Here is a 17,518-nt window from a genome sequence, read left to right on the forward strand (position 1 = left end):
ACTTGTCCAGTTCTTCTTTAGCTTCAGTTTTAAATTGACCACAACTAGGTGGTGATCTGAAGCTATGTCAGCTTCTCTCCTGGTTCTCACATCTTCCATTGTCCCTCGGAATTTTTTATTGATGCAAACATGATCCATCTGGTTTTCTGTGGTATGGTCCGGTGAGATTCATGTAGCTTTGTGTATATGTTTGTGTGGAAATATCGTGACGCCTATGACCAATTTGTTGAATGCACATAAATTTGCAAATCTTTCCCCATTTTCATTTCTCTCCCAGTCGATGTCGTCGCATGATATCTTCATATCCGGTGTTGTCTATTCCGACTTTGGCGTTTAGATCTCGTCTAGAGACATATGAGGTCTTACTCGAATGTCGGTAACATCGTGACTACGAGCGAAACTTAACAGAAGATCACGTTGCTTCTCCGACCCTAGGTTTACCATAAGGATCAACACTGTCGTCGGTTCTCTTACCTATTCTTATCAATATTTTGACCTGAACTCCTTTCGAGTTGTCCGGTAAGATGCTACGTATAAATTCTCCGAGCTGTTCCAAATTATGTGCATTTGGGGATCAGGATTGTTTGATTCTATCATATTACTTACAATAATATTCGATGAGATTAAGTTGTTATCAGCCACGCCAGGGTGGAGTTCTGCTTTACTATCAAACTTTGGTAGTGTGTTTTATGACTAAGAATGGGAGTTCATCAATCACTTGCCAACTAAGTGGTTGCATTTTATAGCTTTTTTACTGTCATGTATTTCTTCTTCTATTTTTCGTCACTCAGGACAGCCACACCGGGACTATTAGGAACGGTGACGGTTTAACCGGGTCTTCAATTTCTACTAAAGAAGCATTACTACCCATATCAATATCAAGTGGCACTTCACTTCTCGTTAGTTCCAGTGGAGATTTTACTTTTCCGTCAATCACAGTCGGGTGTTTAACGCGTCCCGTGACAGTAAGTACTACACTATCAAAATTTTCAATGTCAGTACTCGTGTTACTAGCGCGACTACCATCTTTTTTCTTATAGGCCAAAGATAATATGCTCATAACCTCCTGGATCAGTAATGTTTTGTTCGTACAGAAAAATACACAAAGCCAATGCGAGTTAGGCTACGAGCACCTTGTGTACGTGGTGGGACTTAAACAGGTATAGATCTTATGTGGCCACTTTTTACATTCATCGCACTGCATTCCTTTCTCCACGAGATATAAAGAATTTGGCTGTCTACACTTAATAACAATAATATATATTTCTGCATGTGCAGGTACACTCCATTTTTACAGGCATGATCTATAAATTACAACATTTGTTGGTTCACAAAATGCTTCCTAATTTATTAAGTTTATAGTTGTTATAAAGTATACTCGTAGGGCGTTTGCTGTAAACTGTGACCTTGAGGAGACGCGTACGTCAAGTTTGTACTAGACGTCAGGGGTTTCATAGCTGTGCCCTCAGAGCAAATTTCTGAAGAAGAAGAAAAAGAGAAACAGAAGAGCAGCAAGGCACTTGAATATGAACGCCAAAAGTTACTTAACATTGTGTAGCAGAACAGACAGAGGTATAATAAATTAGAATAAATTCATCTTATCTCTTGTTGGAGTGAAATGAGGTCAGAGGCTCCATATTAGAGAATGTAGTAATAAAGAACAATGAGTTGTGTCATTTAACATGTTGGGTAAACCCACATTAAAGAAGGGAAGTGAGGGCTGATACAAGGAAAGCGGTTTATTAGAAGGGTGTGTATGTAAAGGGTGAAGAGTTAAGTATACTAATGACTATATCTTTTGTTGTCCATTTTTTTTCCCTTTTTTGTTTATCCGATGCCAGCCACACAATCCTAGTGAAAGTCCGAGTTAGCATGTTATAGATTGTCTTAATACAATAGCTAATCCAGCATAATATTGTACTGTCGTGATATGGTGTGTGACATAGCTACTTACACGAAAACAAAGATAATCACATGTACTAAATCGCTTACGCTTTTTGAAACATGCAATAAAGTCAGTCTTTCATTATGTCAGTCAGACACAATGTAGGATCAGGGACATATATGCATCGGACCAAGTTGCCATACGACTGTCGTACTCGATGTCGGCGATAGGCTTTCTATATATGACTCCGACTAGACACCTCGAAGTAGCAGACAATCTTACAGAGCACTATATGGATTCCTCAAGATTGTTAAACTCGAGATTCTGAGCTTGGTGTACCTCCAAGCAAGATCGTATGTACATGGCTACTCCACCCCCAATTCCCGATTTTCTGTCGTTGCGAAACAAAGACATCCCAGGTACTGCTAACTCTTGGTCCGAGAACTGAGATGTCCAAGTTTCAGTTATTTCTATCAGATGAGCCTTATTAGTATTGCTAAGTTCATGTAGCTCATCCATTTTATTCGGTAGACTCGCGGCGTTCATGTATAAGCAGTTTATGCTTTCAATTTGAAACGTGTGAGCTTCTTCCTGTTTGTCTGTATGAGCCTTATGTGAATGGACAGGTAGCCTACCTATATAATGTTTGCCGAGTTGGTAGGCCCTGTCCTTTACACGTTTTTCTTATCATCGAGACAGTCCACAAGTGGAATGGTCAGCTCCAACTCGCTTTTGTGCTTTTAGTTCAGTAAGTGGACTAGATCCAGTCCTTCTTCGAAAATGCTATGGTATGTAATGCTTTTACTGATAGTCAGTCAATCAGCTGAAACGTAGGACCAGGCACATATCTGCATCGGTCCAAGTTGCCATACCTCATTAGCACAGGAAGATGAACAGCGAATTCATAGAAGTAGTTAATTCAGTGGTGGTAATACATAAAAGAAAGATTGCATATAAGGACATAGTACAGGAAGAAGGAATTAGTTCGTAGATAGAAAGATATGAAGTGATTTTAATCTCTTAGTTTAAGGGAAGACAGAGAGTGTATACACCTGCGTTATTGTGATCGATTCCAAGCCGCCCCTACCTTTCTCCCAACCATCCCCAACCCTAGTCACCATTGTGTGTCGTGGTAGTCGGTGTTCAGGCATACGTAACACGTGACCCGACCACCTCAGTCGATGAAGATTCGCAACCGCATCAACTGATTTACCGTCATTCCCTATTACCCTGCGTCTAACCTCATTATTACTTACCCGATGATCCCAACAGGTGTGAGCAGTATTTCTAAGACATCTATGATCAAATACTAGCAACTTACGAGTATCTTCTACTCTTAATGGTCACGTTTCGCAGCCGTCAATTAGAACAGAACGAACTGCCGGATAGTATACTCGTCCCTTAATTGATAAACGGATATCTCGCCTTTGCTATAGGTCACGTAAGTTGGCAAAGACCAAACGAGCTTTTCGAATCCGTACAGAGATTTCATCAGACACCAACCCATTAGGACTGATCACACTTCCAAGATAAGTGAAGTTCTCGGTGTGTTCGACTACTTCACTCCCTACCCTTAGTTCAGGTGTTGACGCAGACCAGTCCTGAAGCAAGAACCTGCATTATAAGCCTTCATAATCACTGTTAATACTACTCCTATCGTTAAATACTCAGCAACTGAACACTCGATGCGAAATTCTGAGACTCGTTTTGGATCAGTCGGTCAGTTAATCCCAGCTTAGAGCTTGCCTTTCAGTTCATTTTTTGAACATTTCTTAACTGTGTTACATTACTTTTAAAACTGTCAATCGAAGTATACGATATTTAAACTCTCGAGTCACCTTGCAAAGCGCTTATGTATGACTACTTTCTGTATGATCAAAAAGGAGTGTTTAAGTAGTCGCATTTTTCGTAATGAGGATTAGTACCGCTAGCAACTAAATTATTTCCTACATTCGACTCCCAATATCATTCTTTCTCAAAAGGTAATTTGGTAATAGCTTTAGAGTAAATTCCATGAACCTTCAAACTACTTTAACCACATATTGAACCAGAATATTTCCGTACTTCAGTTAAATTGTTCTTTGATATTCGATTGCAGTACCGTTTAGGTTAGCTTGGAGTTGTGGCCGAGGCGATCAATCAGTTGGGTTTGAATATCAGTGCATTTAGATAGTTAGTGATAACTGATGTAAGGTGATTGTCATTGAGGGATCGTTCATACTCAACGTATGGAAAAATCATTATTAACTGTAAAAATAGGTAGCCATCTGTGAAATTATGATAATTAGGAGTATTTGAATTATAGTACAAACTAGGAATCTCAGAAATAACGCAGTTGGATCAAGAAGTACTAGATAAGCACGAACGAATGTAATGTATTCGGAATTCGAAATCAAACATTCAACAAGTACAAAGGAATCAATATTTCATACAAACACCACATAAATGTTGAGGATCGATCTCCTTGTAGCTAACCAGATGGAGTGACACCGTCTGTTAGTGCTCTTTGATGTTGTTTATGCGAGATAAGTGAATTATAATGTTTAGGCAGTTCATACGGGGAACGTTTAATTAATGTAACGCAAACCTTTTGAAAATCATTATGTTTGGTAAAATCCGTTTTACTAAGATCTTGTAAAAGGAAATCTTTTCTTCTCATATGCATCCAGTTGTGCTGTTGTCGAATGTCTTTGTGTATTTTTAATCACTCGACATAAATAATCGCGTTACATCCGTCCTCTTATCAACAGTATATCTTGATGGTATTATCCCCACTTTTAAAAAAACACAGTGGTCTTTGTAATTAAAGACAGTCGTGATCACTGTGTAGTTTACTGTTGACATATTATATATGGTTGTACAGATTCGTAATAAATCCATTGAAAACATTTCAGGCCTTCCGAATGTATAGCTAAGTGTTCAGTCACAAGCTCCATCGCGACGCCATTATAATGATTAGAAGTATTCAAATTAATGTACTAACTAGGAATTTCCGAAATAGTACAATTTACAGCAAACAGAACTAGATGAACAAAAATGAACATATTATACTTCGAAGTCGTAACCACAGGGCAATAAAGTCCGAAGGAATCATAGTTCGTAAAAATAGCACGGTTCTCTATCGACTGGATCACACAGTACATTTGGTGATAGGGTTATGATGGCCGTGAGAAAGTATGGTGAGAACACCATGTCTCAAACCAGACAAACCAGCTGTCCATTAATATGTTAATCAGTCGTTGTCAAACATGTTATTCCACTGGGCAATAAGTCAAAGGGATCTTAGGTATGCAACCGTTGGTCCGGTTAGTAAAACGGGTATGAATCTTTGACGAGAAAGACATCAACCAGTTAGCCGGTGCTCTGACTAAGTGGACAACGGGTGCTCGTTAAAAGTGAATTCTAAGAACAATGTAGTATCGTTATTCAATTATTATTATGACTCACATGGCTGCACAACTAATGGGGTCTCTTTATCTAAATTTATTGGTCATAAAGATTTAGGAGCCATAGTAAGCAGTGACGTCATCACAACGGGTAACTGTGAGACAGCTCTTGATTAAAGCTCCCGCATCTCGTTGGCAAGCTGAAGAATGAATAGATATGTTTTTGGAAAGCTGCGGCCCACTTACGTGAAGCAACGCTTGAAATATGGGGTGATTACATTTCGTACCTATTTCTTACACCTAAAACTGAACATTTTAGGTAATATTTCCAGACATTTCAAAAACCATGCACAAATATGTTGATCTCATGGTCCCCGATCCTTCACCTAGTTATAAATTAGGGGAATCGTATTCCAGAGTACGTAGCGTCATTTCCTTCTGTTATTCGGATTGTCAGTACATTAAATCATGAGGATTATCGCAAACCACTTGAAATTCCAATTATAATACAAAAAGCTGATAAATAGCATGGATTTTCGTCAGTTTATATCGGTATTTATAAGGGCGATTTTTTTACAATTCTACGTATTTAACATTGAGGACTGAACGTCATATGTGAGGGTATTCTGTGTATATACGTCACTGATTGGATGGCGTTGTCTTCTGACAGTTACATCAAAAGTAAGCTTTGTTTTTCTTGATTTTTCCTTTTTATTTGTAAACACACAGAATTATTCTCTAATCCCTAGTCATTTCTTTCAGAGGATGCCTTGTCATCTCTTGAAGACTTGTGTGTCAGATGCGTGTGCAAGAATTTAAATGTTTTAACGTATTTAAGTAGTGAAAACTGTGAAGTTAAACGAAAATGGAGATTCCCTTATCCAGGTTTTCGTCTGGTTGCCCGTCCTTCGCAAAAGATCTTGCTACAACTTTGCAAACGAAACGCCCTAGATGACGACCGGATGAGTCTTTTTAATGCTGACAGTGTCGACCTCATGTCTCCAGTTATAAAGGAAGCTAATGTCAGCCCATCATCCTTAAAAGTACTCAAGGAATTTCGTCTGTATAGCCTTTCTGCCATGAATCTAACCAAAGTGAATCTAAATACCATCATAAGTTGTCTTGGCGAGTGGACTGTTCAGAACCTAATGTGCCTCAATATATCCGGGACTTCTATTCTATGTGAAACTCATTTACCTATACTAGTTGCGCTCGGAAGGTTCAAGAATCTTAGCGTTCTTAATGCAAGTAGGACTGAACTAAATACCCAGTCTTTACAAATTATTGTTGATGACCTTTTAAATCTTCGTTATCTAAACATTTCCCGAACACGAGTAACAGATATTACTCCCCTACTAAATATACGCGATCGTCTTAATGGTTTGATCATGCATCGCTTGCAATTGGAAACGACGGAAGATATGGCAAAGTTGCTGTACACTGTAGTGGAACTCAACCAACTGCGCATACTTGATATATCTGACAAACCGCGAAATGCTGTTGGCAGATACGATGCTGTCGATAAATTTTGCTCGCCAGAGGCCTTGCCATTCTTAGAGCATATTGATTTGTCAGGAAACCAATTTGGGCTGAAACTTAGTGATGCAAGGTACATCAATTTGTGACTTAGTTACTATTGTTTTTTAGAGCCTTTCTTGAGAGCCATCCTAGACTTACGTACGCTGGGTTTGCATCCTGGCTTTCAAGTCATGAAGATGAGTTGGAAGGAATATACAGACTTTCTCAACAGTATCCCCACATAACGGTAAGTTGAGTATGTCTACTTTTAACATTTTCTATCCATCTTTACATCATAACTATTGGGTTAATTCATTTTCGTATAGGTTGTTTGAATCTTCCCAATTATGTTTATGGCTACAATTTATCAGTCTCTTATTGGCATGTGGGCTTCTTGTGCGGATTCCCTCGATATTACCTTAAATCACAAGTATTATAAGCAGAAATGAATGATGGCTAGCAGTGGAATCCAGGACGCGCGTTTCGCCTTATTTGAGTGAACAGCAACTCTGAGATGCAGGTATATCCAGCTGACGAGTTCCAAACAGGGCGGAACGCGCGTCCTGTATTACAATTTTAGCCACCATCCATCTTTTCTTATTTTAGTTTTACGTTCTGATGTTTATGTTGATTCGAAAAATGGAGATACACGCCCTGCTACCTGACAAACCAGTTCTTATCTAGACAGAACTAGTAGGTAGGTGTACTCCGTGACTATAAACGAAAAATTGACTATAAGCCCCTGAATGCCCTGGTACGGCCGAGAGTGGGGAGTTAGCTCTCCCTCTCTAAATGCTCCCACATGACCACGTGCGTACAACCACTTCTACGGAAGTCCTACTCACTGCCTTCTCGCGACGGGTGTGTTGTTTATGAAATTGAGAGGACGAAAAGCGAATATCCGGTGCTTTAGCCAGATTGGTGAACACGGAGAGTATCTAGGGGAGTTGGAAAATCCTGATCTCAAACCACTGGCGCACATGGGCTCCAGGATCCTAAGATAACAAATGGCATGAAAACCAATCACTGGTCACCGGCTACTACGGACTGCATTTGCTGACGTTGCTCCACTGCCTTGTGGATTAGACCTTTAGGTCAAAGGCTCCGGGTGTGATCCCTTAATAAGACTGCCTGCTCCGGTTTGTGCACCCGGCCAGTATCCCAGCCTTCACACAAATCGAATGATTTGTGTGGCGCATATCTATTTGGTGCCTCCTTGTACCAATGTTTATGTGTTTAAATAAACAAATACTTTTTTATTACGGATCAGAAATCCTGTTGACGAACTACAGTTGTTCAAAATCCAACCAACTAAGTACCATGTAATAGTTTATAAATATTTGATAAAACAATAAAATGTGAATAACTAGTCATCTTGACGTAGGTTGTGATTTATTTTATAGCTAGCTTATTATGAACCGTAAATAATTTTATATGAGGTTTGGCAAAATATGTTTTATAGTTGTGTAGTAATTGTCTCATATATGTGGAGACAATTACATTGGTAAGTATTAATCATGTCTTAAGCCGGTTAACCAAGCTGTTGAGATAAGCTCGAAGCGTCCTGTATTTCGTTTAAGGTTAACTTATGTTAAAATCAAAAAATGTATCAACAGAAAGACAGGGAAAATGAGATATCTATTAGAAAAAGTAAATTAACCGCAAAGACAAATTTAAAGGACTTACTGACCTATTTTGCCATTCGTGGATAAAACAAAAGGACCGAAATACCATCTCAACTGTCGTGCACTTCGATCCACGTTTTGATATATCTCAAGCTGTTACTTTCAGTGCAGAAAGACTGCTTAGTGAGCCATGGTGCAAGGATACGACGTTATCGTTTATTTTATGAGACTACAAAGAGTAATCAGTTCTTCACTATTTCTGGTCACCCTCAGCAACCTAAGTCAGTCAGTCAGTCAGCTACAACGTAGAACCAGGCACATATGTGCATCGGTCCAGGTTGCCATACCGCATCAGCACAGCAAGATGAACACCGGATTCACAGCAGTGGTTAGGTCAAAGGTGGTAATATATAAGAGAAAGATTGCATATAGAGATATAGTACAGGAAGAAAGAATTGGTTCGTAGAAAGAAAGATATGAAGTGATTTTAATCTCTTAGTTTAAGGGAAGACAGAGAGTGTATACACCTACGCCATTGTGATCGATTCTGAGCCATGTCACCAAGAGTCTCCAACCATTGGTTACGAAAGTCACGCGGACCCCAACCAAGTAGTCTGCATCTACCAACATGGATCAGACTAAAAGTTAGTGTCTTCAAGCACTGATGCCACGTTTTGGTTTGGTCGCCCATAACTTTCTCCCAACCATCTCCAATACCGGATAGCATTGCACGTCGTGGTAGTCGGTGTTCAGGCATACGTAACACGTGGCCCAACCATCTCAATCGATGAAGATTCATAACCTCATCAACTGATTTACCATCATTTCCTAATACCCTGCGTCTAACCTCACTGTTACTTACCCGGTGATCCCAGCAGACGCCAGCAATATTTCTAAGGCATCTGTGGTCAAATACTAGTAGCTTACGAGTGTCTTCTACCCTTAATGGCCATGTTTCGCTGCGGTAAAGTAAAACAGAACGAACTGCCGCGCAGTATACCCGTCCTTTTATTGATAGACGGATATCTCGCCTTCGCCACAGGTGACGTAAGTTGGCAAAAGCCAAACGAGCTTTTCGAATCCGTGCTGAGATTTCGTCAGACACCAACCCATTAGGGCTGATCAGACTTCCAAGATAAGTGAAGTTGCCAACGCGTTCGACTACTTCACTCCCTATCCTTAGTTCAGGTGTTGACGCAGACCAGTCCTGAAGCAACAACTTGCATTTAGAGGGAGAGAAGCGCATTCCAAACATTCTGGCATTGTTGCTTAGTGCTACCAAAAGACTCTGCATTTTGTCAGCGTCTTCACCAAACAGGACTATGTCATCTGCGTATTCTAAGTCGATAAGTGGACCTCCTGGATGGAGATCAATACCCGAGAATTCAGTCGACGAGAGCGTTATTTCCATCAGAAGATCTATGATGAAGTTAAACAAAAATGGGGAAAGTGGACAGCCTTGACGGACACCACTTGAGGTTGCAAAAGTAGATGACAGTTCGCCATAAGCTCTGACTCGACTAGTAGTGTTCGAGTAAAGAGCCTTCACAAGGTTTATGTACTTCTGTGGTACGCCTTCCAATGACAGACACTGCCACAGAATCTCGCGGTCTACCGAGTCAAATGCTGCTTTTAAGTCGAGAAAGACCACCATTGTCGGACGCCGATAAGTATGCCTGTGCTCTAGAATCTGACGAATGGTGAATATGTGGTCGATGCAGCCACGGCCAGGTCTGAAGCCAGCTTGGTTCTCTCGTGTTTGCAGTTCACGAGTCTTAGTTAGGCGTCTGATGATTATCGAAGCTAGTATTTTAGATATTATATTAGTTAAACTAATCCCTCTGTGGTTGTCACAGGATGATTTTGACCCTTTCTTATATATTGGGACGATAAGTGATTGTGACCAGTTAGATGGGATAACGTCTAACTCCCAGATCCTAGCTAAAATATTAGTCAACCTAATCGCTAAAATTGGACCACCATCCTTAAAGACCTCTGGAGCCAGTCCATCTGGACCAGCTGCCCTTCCTCGCTTCAGATTAACTATAGCCTTTTGAACTTGTGCTAGAGTTGGGGGACCTAATTCAATGTTCCATTCACGCTGTCTGGGAATGGAGGGTAGTTGTAGAGTAGCTGAAGGCCAGCTGAACTGTTCTCTGAAATGTTCCGCCCATCGTTCTAAACGTCTGGACTGGGAGCAGATGAGTGTATCGTCTTTTTCTGATATAATCTCACTTACACTTGACTTATTAATTCTAGTTTCTTTTATTAGTCTGTAAAGCTGTCTTGTGTTCCCTATAGTCGCCGCCTTTTCCATCTCTTTTGCTTTCATTGCCCACCACTGCTCACGGTCGTTCCTTAGACTTTTTCTTAACCTAGATCTGATTTGTTGTCGCTCTTCATCATGTTCGGAACCTGATGGGACGAGTTTGCGAGAATCCATCAGTGTGATAGACTTTGAAGAAATCCACTGGTTCTTTGTAACCCTGTGGTTTAAATCACTGATAGATATCACTGCTGTTTCCACAGCTGTTTGTATGGCTTTCCAAGCAACAACTGGGTCAACCTCGTCTTCAGAACTACCTAATCGTGACCTCAGTTGTTCCTGGGACCTGTTTTTGGTTTCCTCGCTACTCAGTTCAGTTCTAATGGGTCTTTTTACTGTGGCTTTTTGCGTCCAGTGAGGCGCAAGCAGATGCGTGCCCGCATTAGGGCATGGTCGGAGTCCAAGCAGGTACTTTAGAATCAGCGACGATCTTCTACCGACTCTCCAACGATGACTGATGGCAATATGGTCTATTTGAGTCCATCGTTGGTTTGGTGTAGGGGGTCTCCATGTTAGACGATATCTCTCCTTATGCTTAAAATTTGTGCTTGCTAAAAATAAGCGATTGTCTGAGCACAGTTGCAGCAGACGGTCACCATTATCTGTTCACTGTGCCGGAATGCTAAAATATCCACCTAAATGCCTTTCTGTTTGGTTTAAGCTACCTATCTGAGCATTAAAGTCACCCCTATGAGTACTATGTCTGAGCGTTTAGCTTACTGAAGAAGTTCAGAAAGCTTTCTGTAAAATTCATCTTTCACATCATCTGAGCTGCAGTCAGTGGGAGCGTAGGCAGAAACGACGAAAAGGCAACGACGTGTATCCCTATCCTTCCGAGTTCTTACAGAGCCGTTTAACCGAACAGCACATAGACGACTGTTGACGGGGATCCACTCTAGCAGTGCTTGTTCCGCCCTCATGCTTAGTGCTATGCCTACACCTCCCAGTCCACGAGAACTGGTTATCAGGTCACCAGATACACGGGGGGTGTATCTCGTTGGCTCTCCGTTTTGCCAAGGTGAGGTAAAGTGAATGACCACACTGGAATCCTGTATGCGTGTTTCGGAGACACAGCATACATCAATGGAAAGAGACTCTAGGGTTTTAGTCAAGGAAGCCTGTTGACCGATTTGACATAATGTGCGTACGTTGAAGGCTCCAATGTGTAGTTTAGAGCGAGGTTTCAGTAGACCTGGGACAGGGTTTTGCGCACTAGAATCGTTGACTATGGTGACACTTGAGGAGGAAGCCGAAAGAGGAAGTTTAGAGTGGAAAGTGCTAATGTCTGAAATAGCCTAACTGAATTTTATTCACTGAATGATGTCGAATACGATTTTAGTTATTGGATACAGATACTTATTAAAATATGAGAATATAGTCTCACCAGTTGTCAGTCGTACCCTAAATATATTAACCATATAATGTCTTAGACTGTAGTGCTAAGTTGTGCTAGGCTAAATCTGCTAGAAATCATGAGTTTTCCTAAAGCCTTAGATACATCCTGTTTACGTTTTACAGGAAACGTGGGTCGATTTTTTATTGACTAGCTTAAAATGTGTAAAATACTTTTTAAATCATGGTTGCTTTTTACAAAGTTGTTTGATTCACCAAACCATACTGTTCAGCAACTCATTGAATGGAATTATGGTTAATTCTAGATGTTGGGAGATAGAGGGGACCAACTTTTGTTAAATACTTTGACGCGTAATAAGGATAGAGCTTTCTATCTTCAACATGCTCTCCATAGTATTTTTGACGCAACTAGCAATCGTGAATCCGTCAAACCAGACCTTCTGCAAGTAAGTATAAGATATTTATGTGCTTATTATCTTCTGCAAAGGCAAATTTTTCATTTTTTCTAAGTGGGAAGTTTATTGAATATTTTATCTCGCAGCAGGGGTGTTGTTTACGAAATTGAGGGGACGAAAAGCGAATGACCGGCGCTTTAACCGGGATGGTGGATACGGAACATCACCTAGGGGAGTTGGAAAACCCTGATTCCAAACCACTGATGCATATGGGCTCCATGATCCTGAGAGAACAGAAGACGTATAAGGCTATCGTTGGCCACCGGTTACCATGGGACTACATCTTCTTACGTTGTTCCACTGCCTTGTGGGTTAGACCCCTAGGTCAAAGGCTCGGGGTGTGACCTCCTAAGAAAACCACCTGCTTCGGTTCGGGCGCCTGGGCAGTATCCAGCCGTCATACAAATCGAATGATTTATGTGGCACATATCTATTTGGTGCTTCCTTGTACTAATATTTATGTGTTTAAATAATAATAATAATATCAAGGTCGTCCTGATTATTTCAACATTATTATTTATTTATTTGGACACATGAATATTGGTACAAGAGAGCGCCAATATATATGCGCCACACAAAACAATGAAAATTCGAGAGGAATACAAAGAAAGAAAAAAAAGCTAAGGAGCGCAACAAAAAAAGAGAGAACAATAACGAAGAGATTGGTGTAAGGTAATGTGCTAGTAATCAGGGAACGCAAAGGTACAATCAGAAGAAATCTTTCAGGTAAGGAAGACACAACCACTTTTTATGAAGAAAGTAAAAGAAGGTTACAGCAGGATCGCCACTGGCTTCTATTCTGAGCCATATCTGATAACGTCTCTAGCCACTGTGTAGCACCATCTCTCAGACCCCAACCAGGGAGTCGTGAAGGACCAACAGAAGCCAGTCCTTTGCAGCTTTCTTTCATACCACGACACCATGTCATGCACTGACCACCTCTCCGCTTCTTCCAGCCAGTCCCAGAGTCGGCAAATAATGCACGACGTGGAATTCTCTGGGACGACATTCGTAGAACATGTCCAAGCCACCGAAGTCGGTGTTTCAAGATGGTGACACCAATTGGATTATCATCTCTGTGCCCGAACACACGATGCCGAGCCTCTGCATTACTGACATGGTGTTGCCACTGAATGTCAGCAATCCTTCGGAGACAGTGATGATCGAACACACAGAGAGTCGTCTAACGTCCTCAACTCGGAGAGACCAGGTTTCACAAGCATAGAGCAAAACTGCTCTCACCGACGCGTTGTAGACCCGACCTTTTACAGCTAGAATAACATCACGAAGGCGCCAAAGATGGCCCAGATTGGCATAAGCCTCTCTGGCTTTCACTATAAGTACATTGATCCCATCACTCACGCCACCACCAGCACTTATGCGGCTACCCAGATACACGAACTTCTCAACTACGTCTATCTGCTCACCATCCAGGGTGAGTACAGGATTGGAATCCTCCCAGTCTTGTAGAAGTACTTTGCACTTCGAAGGTGCAAAGCACATACCATACCTACGGACACTGATTGTCAACTGATTAAGTGCGGATTGCATGCCTTGGGCATTATCGCACAGTAAGACAATATCGTCCGCATACTCAAGGTCGAGAAGTCTTTCTCCAGGCAACAGATCCACACCACCATTACTTACATTCATCAGAGCTGTTTCCAGAATGTCATCGATGGCAAAGTTGAAGAGGAATGGTGAGATTGGGCAACCCTGCCTAACCCCACTGCTCGAATGGAACAATGGAGAGAGGTGGTTGTATGCCCTCACTCTGCCTGAGGTGTTTTTATATAGGGCTTTCAGGATGTTAATAAACTTCTCAGGCACACCCTTCTTCAATAGACAATCCCAGAGAACAGTCCTGTCCAACGAATCAAAGGCAGCCCTGATGTCAAGAAACACTACGATTATTGGCCTTTGATAAGTATGACGGTGTTCTAACATTTGGCGGAGGGTGAAGATATGATCAATACATCCTCGACCAGAACGAAACCCAGCCTGCTCCTCGCGAGTCAATCTTTCTCGGGTTTTGAACAACATACGAAGTATGACGGAAGCCAATAGCTTGGACGCAATCGGAGGTAGACTTATCCCCCGATAGTTGTTACAGGAACGACGTGAACCCTTTTTAAAGATAGGGACAACTATCGACTCATTCCATGACGTTGGTACACTCTCTAGTTCCCAAACCTTTGTAAACAACGTCGTCAATTCCTTAGTCAAAAAGTCACCACCATCTTTAAAAAGAGCCGGAGGTAAGTCATCTGGGCCAGGTGATTTGTAACGCTTCAAGAGTTGGAGTTCCTTGCGGACTTCCTCCTCGTTTGGTGGATCAGTCGTCACCGGCCATGGAGGGCAGGACAGTCTGACCGATGTTGCCGGAGCAGCAGGCCAGTTGAACTGCCCTTCGAAAAATTCTGCCCATCGTCCAAGACGTCGATGGATGTTAGTGATTGGCATCCCATCATCCTCGGATGAGCTGGAAGAGCTTCCGGTAGTTACCAGATGCAGCTGCTGCTTCCAGCTCATTAGCACGCATCGACCACCAGGCTTCTCGGTCCTTGCGCAAGCTTTGCCCAATTTCCTTACGTAACATCCTTCGTTTATGGTCAAACTCACAGTCACCCGGAGTAGACCGACGGGCTTCAATGAGTTGTAAGGAACCTGCAGAAACCCAGTGCTTAAAAGCGGGACGTTTCGCAAACCCACAACTGACTGTACCCGCCATTTTCATGGCGTCATGAAATTCCAACCAATGCTCATCTATACTTTTCGGTGGAGTGGTAGCTAGCCTAGAGGCTAGCTCGGTTCGATACTTATTTGCAACAGAAGTTGCAACCAGCTTGCTAATATCAATCCTTTGCTGGCGGTCACTTCGTTGTCCACTGAAAAGTAAGGCAAGATTGGCGCAGACCAAGGCATGGTCAGAGTCCAGATAGGTACTCCAAAAGGAGCGGCAGTCTTTTACACAACCACGCCAGCGGTAGCTGATTGCGATGTGATCAATCTGAGTCCAGGCTTGGGATGCAGAGGGAGGACGCCAGGTGGCACATCGGTGATGACTGTGCCGAAAGTTAGTGCTAGCCAGAAACAGGTTGTGGTCTGTGCAAAGTTGCAGTAGACGGTCCCCGTTATCTGACCTGCGACCAACGAGTCCCCATCGGCCACCTAAACGACTCTCTTCTGTGCCTAGACGCCCGACCTGAGCATTCAAGTCTCCGGCTAGTACCACAATATCTGTCGAACGCACTTTCTGGAGAAGAACAGATAACTGGTGGTAAAACTCATCCTTGATTGCATCCGGGCTGCAATCTGTCGGGGCATAGGCGGAGATGACGAAAAGACATCGTTTCTCACGCCGATTTCTTCTCACTTTGATGGAACTTTCTAATCTAACAGCACATAACCGACTGTTAATGGGGATCCAATCGACTAGTGCTGCCTCAGCTCTAGCGCTTAGTGCGACACCAACGCCAGCAAGACCAGACGAAGATGCCACAGGGTCCCCGGATAAGCGCACGCAAAACAAGCTTTTTGAAGTGACAGATGTAGAGCGAATTTGTAGTACATCACCAGAGTCTTGAATACGGGTCTCGGATAGACAGCAGACATCGATATGAAGACTTTCCAAAGACATAGCCAGCCCTATCTGTTGACCAACCTGCATAAGTGTGCGAACGTTGAAGGCAGCCAGTTTGAATGGCGCACGTGGTTTCAGAAAAACTGCTTTAGTATTCGTATTCGGTGGTAACATACAATTTTCAACCGGACAGTGACTCGAGAACGTTTAGATATAGTCGAATTTCCACCAAAGACGAGCCGCTGTATAAGTATAAAAGAGGGTGAATAATGTGGATAGTAATAATAATAATAATAATAATAATAATAATAATAATAATGACAATAATAGTAATAATAATAGTAGTATTAATAATGACAATAATAGTAATGATAATTATTTGAATCGATTGATTGTTTTTCGGAGCGAGAAAAGTAGTTGCCATAGACATAGAGTTCATCGTTTGTGTGTGGGCTGTGATACTGCCCGGGTGCCCAAACCGAAGCAGGTGGTTATCTTAGGGGGCCACTCCCCGAGCCTTTGACCTAAAGGTCTAACCCACAAGGCAGTGGAGCATCGTAAGGAGATGCAGTCCCATGGTAGCCGGTGACCAACAATTGGTTCATACGCCATTTGTTCCTGCAGGATACTGGAGCCCATGCGCACCATTGGTTTGTGATCCGGTTAAAGCGCCGGACATTCGCTTTTCGTCCTCTCATTTTCGTAAACAACACCCCCGCCACGAGAAGGCAATGAGTAGGACTTCCCTGGCAGAGGCTGTATACGCGCGGCCGTGTGAGAGTATTTCGAGGGGGAGAGCGGACTCACCCCACTCTCGGCCGTACCAGGGCATTCGGGTACAGTATGTTAAATGGAAATCGTAGTGTATTCGGCACTGTAGTGGTGTCTTCTGTTATATCATGAGATAGATGACCCCTCACTTATTATTCTATTAAAACTTGTCTTGTTAATCAACCAAAATTATGGGAGGAAGGAGGTTTAAGCTATCTGTCCACTACTTTTATGTATTAACACTACTCTGTGTTTCAAGGCCGTGATCTTCTAGCTTGGGCTTAAACAACTATGTCAACATCTCGAAATTAAAACACTCATTGTAAGGTCATTTTGACCAGAACCAAGTAGTTATTAATTGGACTCTGTTTATGCTCTTGGATCAACGAAACCATCAACATTAATCCAGGGTCTTTTTGAGTTCCCCAAGCAGAAATATCCGTTTATCAGACTAGTTGCTCTTCGATGGCTGATTATCCATTAGTAGCGTGCTTAAAAAGTAAATATTGGGGCTCCAACTTTGTTGATTTACGTTGATGGTAACTGGCCCATATCAAAGGAGAAGTAGGCATTTTGGATTGACTAATTATCTAGTATCAGTCAGTCAGCTACAACG

At 42.0% G+C, this 17,518-nt stretch overlaps 1 protein-coding gene across 1 annotated transcript in view; it reads left to right on the forward strand.

The window, feature by feature from the left end:
* The first annotated feature begins 5,888 nt into the window (after positions 1 to 5,888).
* ZYG11B (Protein zyg-11 B) overlaps positions 5,889 to 17,518 on the forward strand; it is a 33,285-nt gene continuing 21,655 nt past the window's right edge. The window contains exons 1-4 of the mRNA XM_012944966.3: positions 5,889 to 5,952; positions 6,034 to 6,880; positions 6,919 to 7,036; positions 12,399 to 12,539. Of these exons, the coding sequence (XP_012800420.3) occupies positions 6,267 to 6,880; positions 6,919 to 7,036; positions 12,399 to 12,539 (873 nt within the window). The 5' untranslated portion in view covers positions 5,889 to 5,952; positions 6,034 to 6,266. The remainder of the gene's footprint in view (positions 5,953 to 6,033; positions 6,881 to 6,918; positions 7,037 to 12,398; positions 12,540 to 17,518) is intronic.

The sequence above is a fragment of the Schistosoma haematobium genome, chromosome ZW (genome assembly GCF_000699445.3).
Source record: "Schistosoma haematobium chromosome ZW, whole genome shotgun sequence".
Taxonomy (NCBI): domain Eukaryota; kingdom Metazoa; phylum Platyhelminthes; class Trematoda; order Strigeidida; family Schistosomatidae; genus Schistosoma; species Schistosoma haematobium.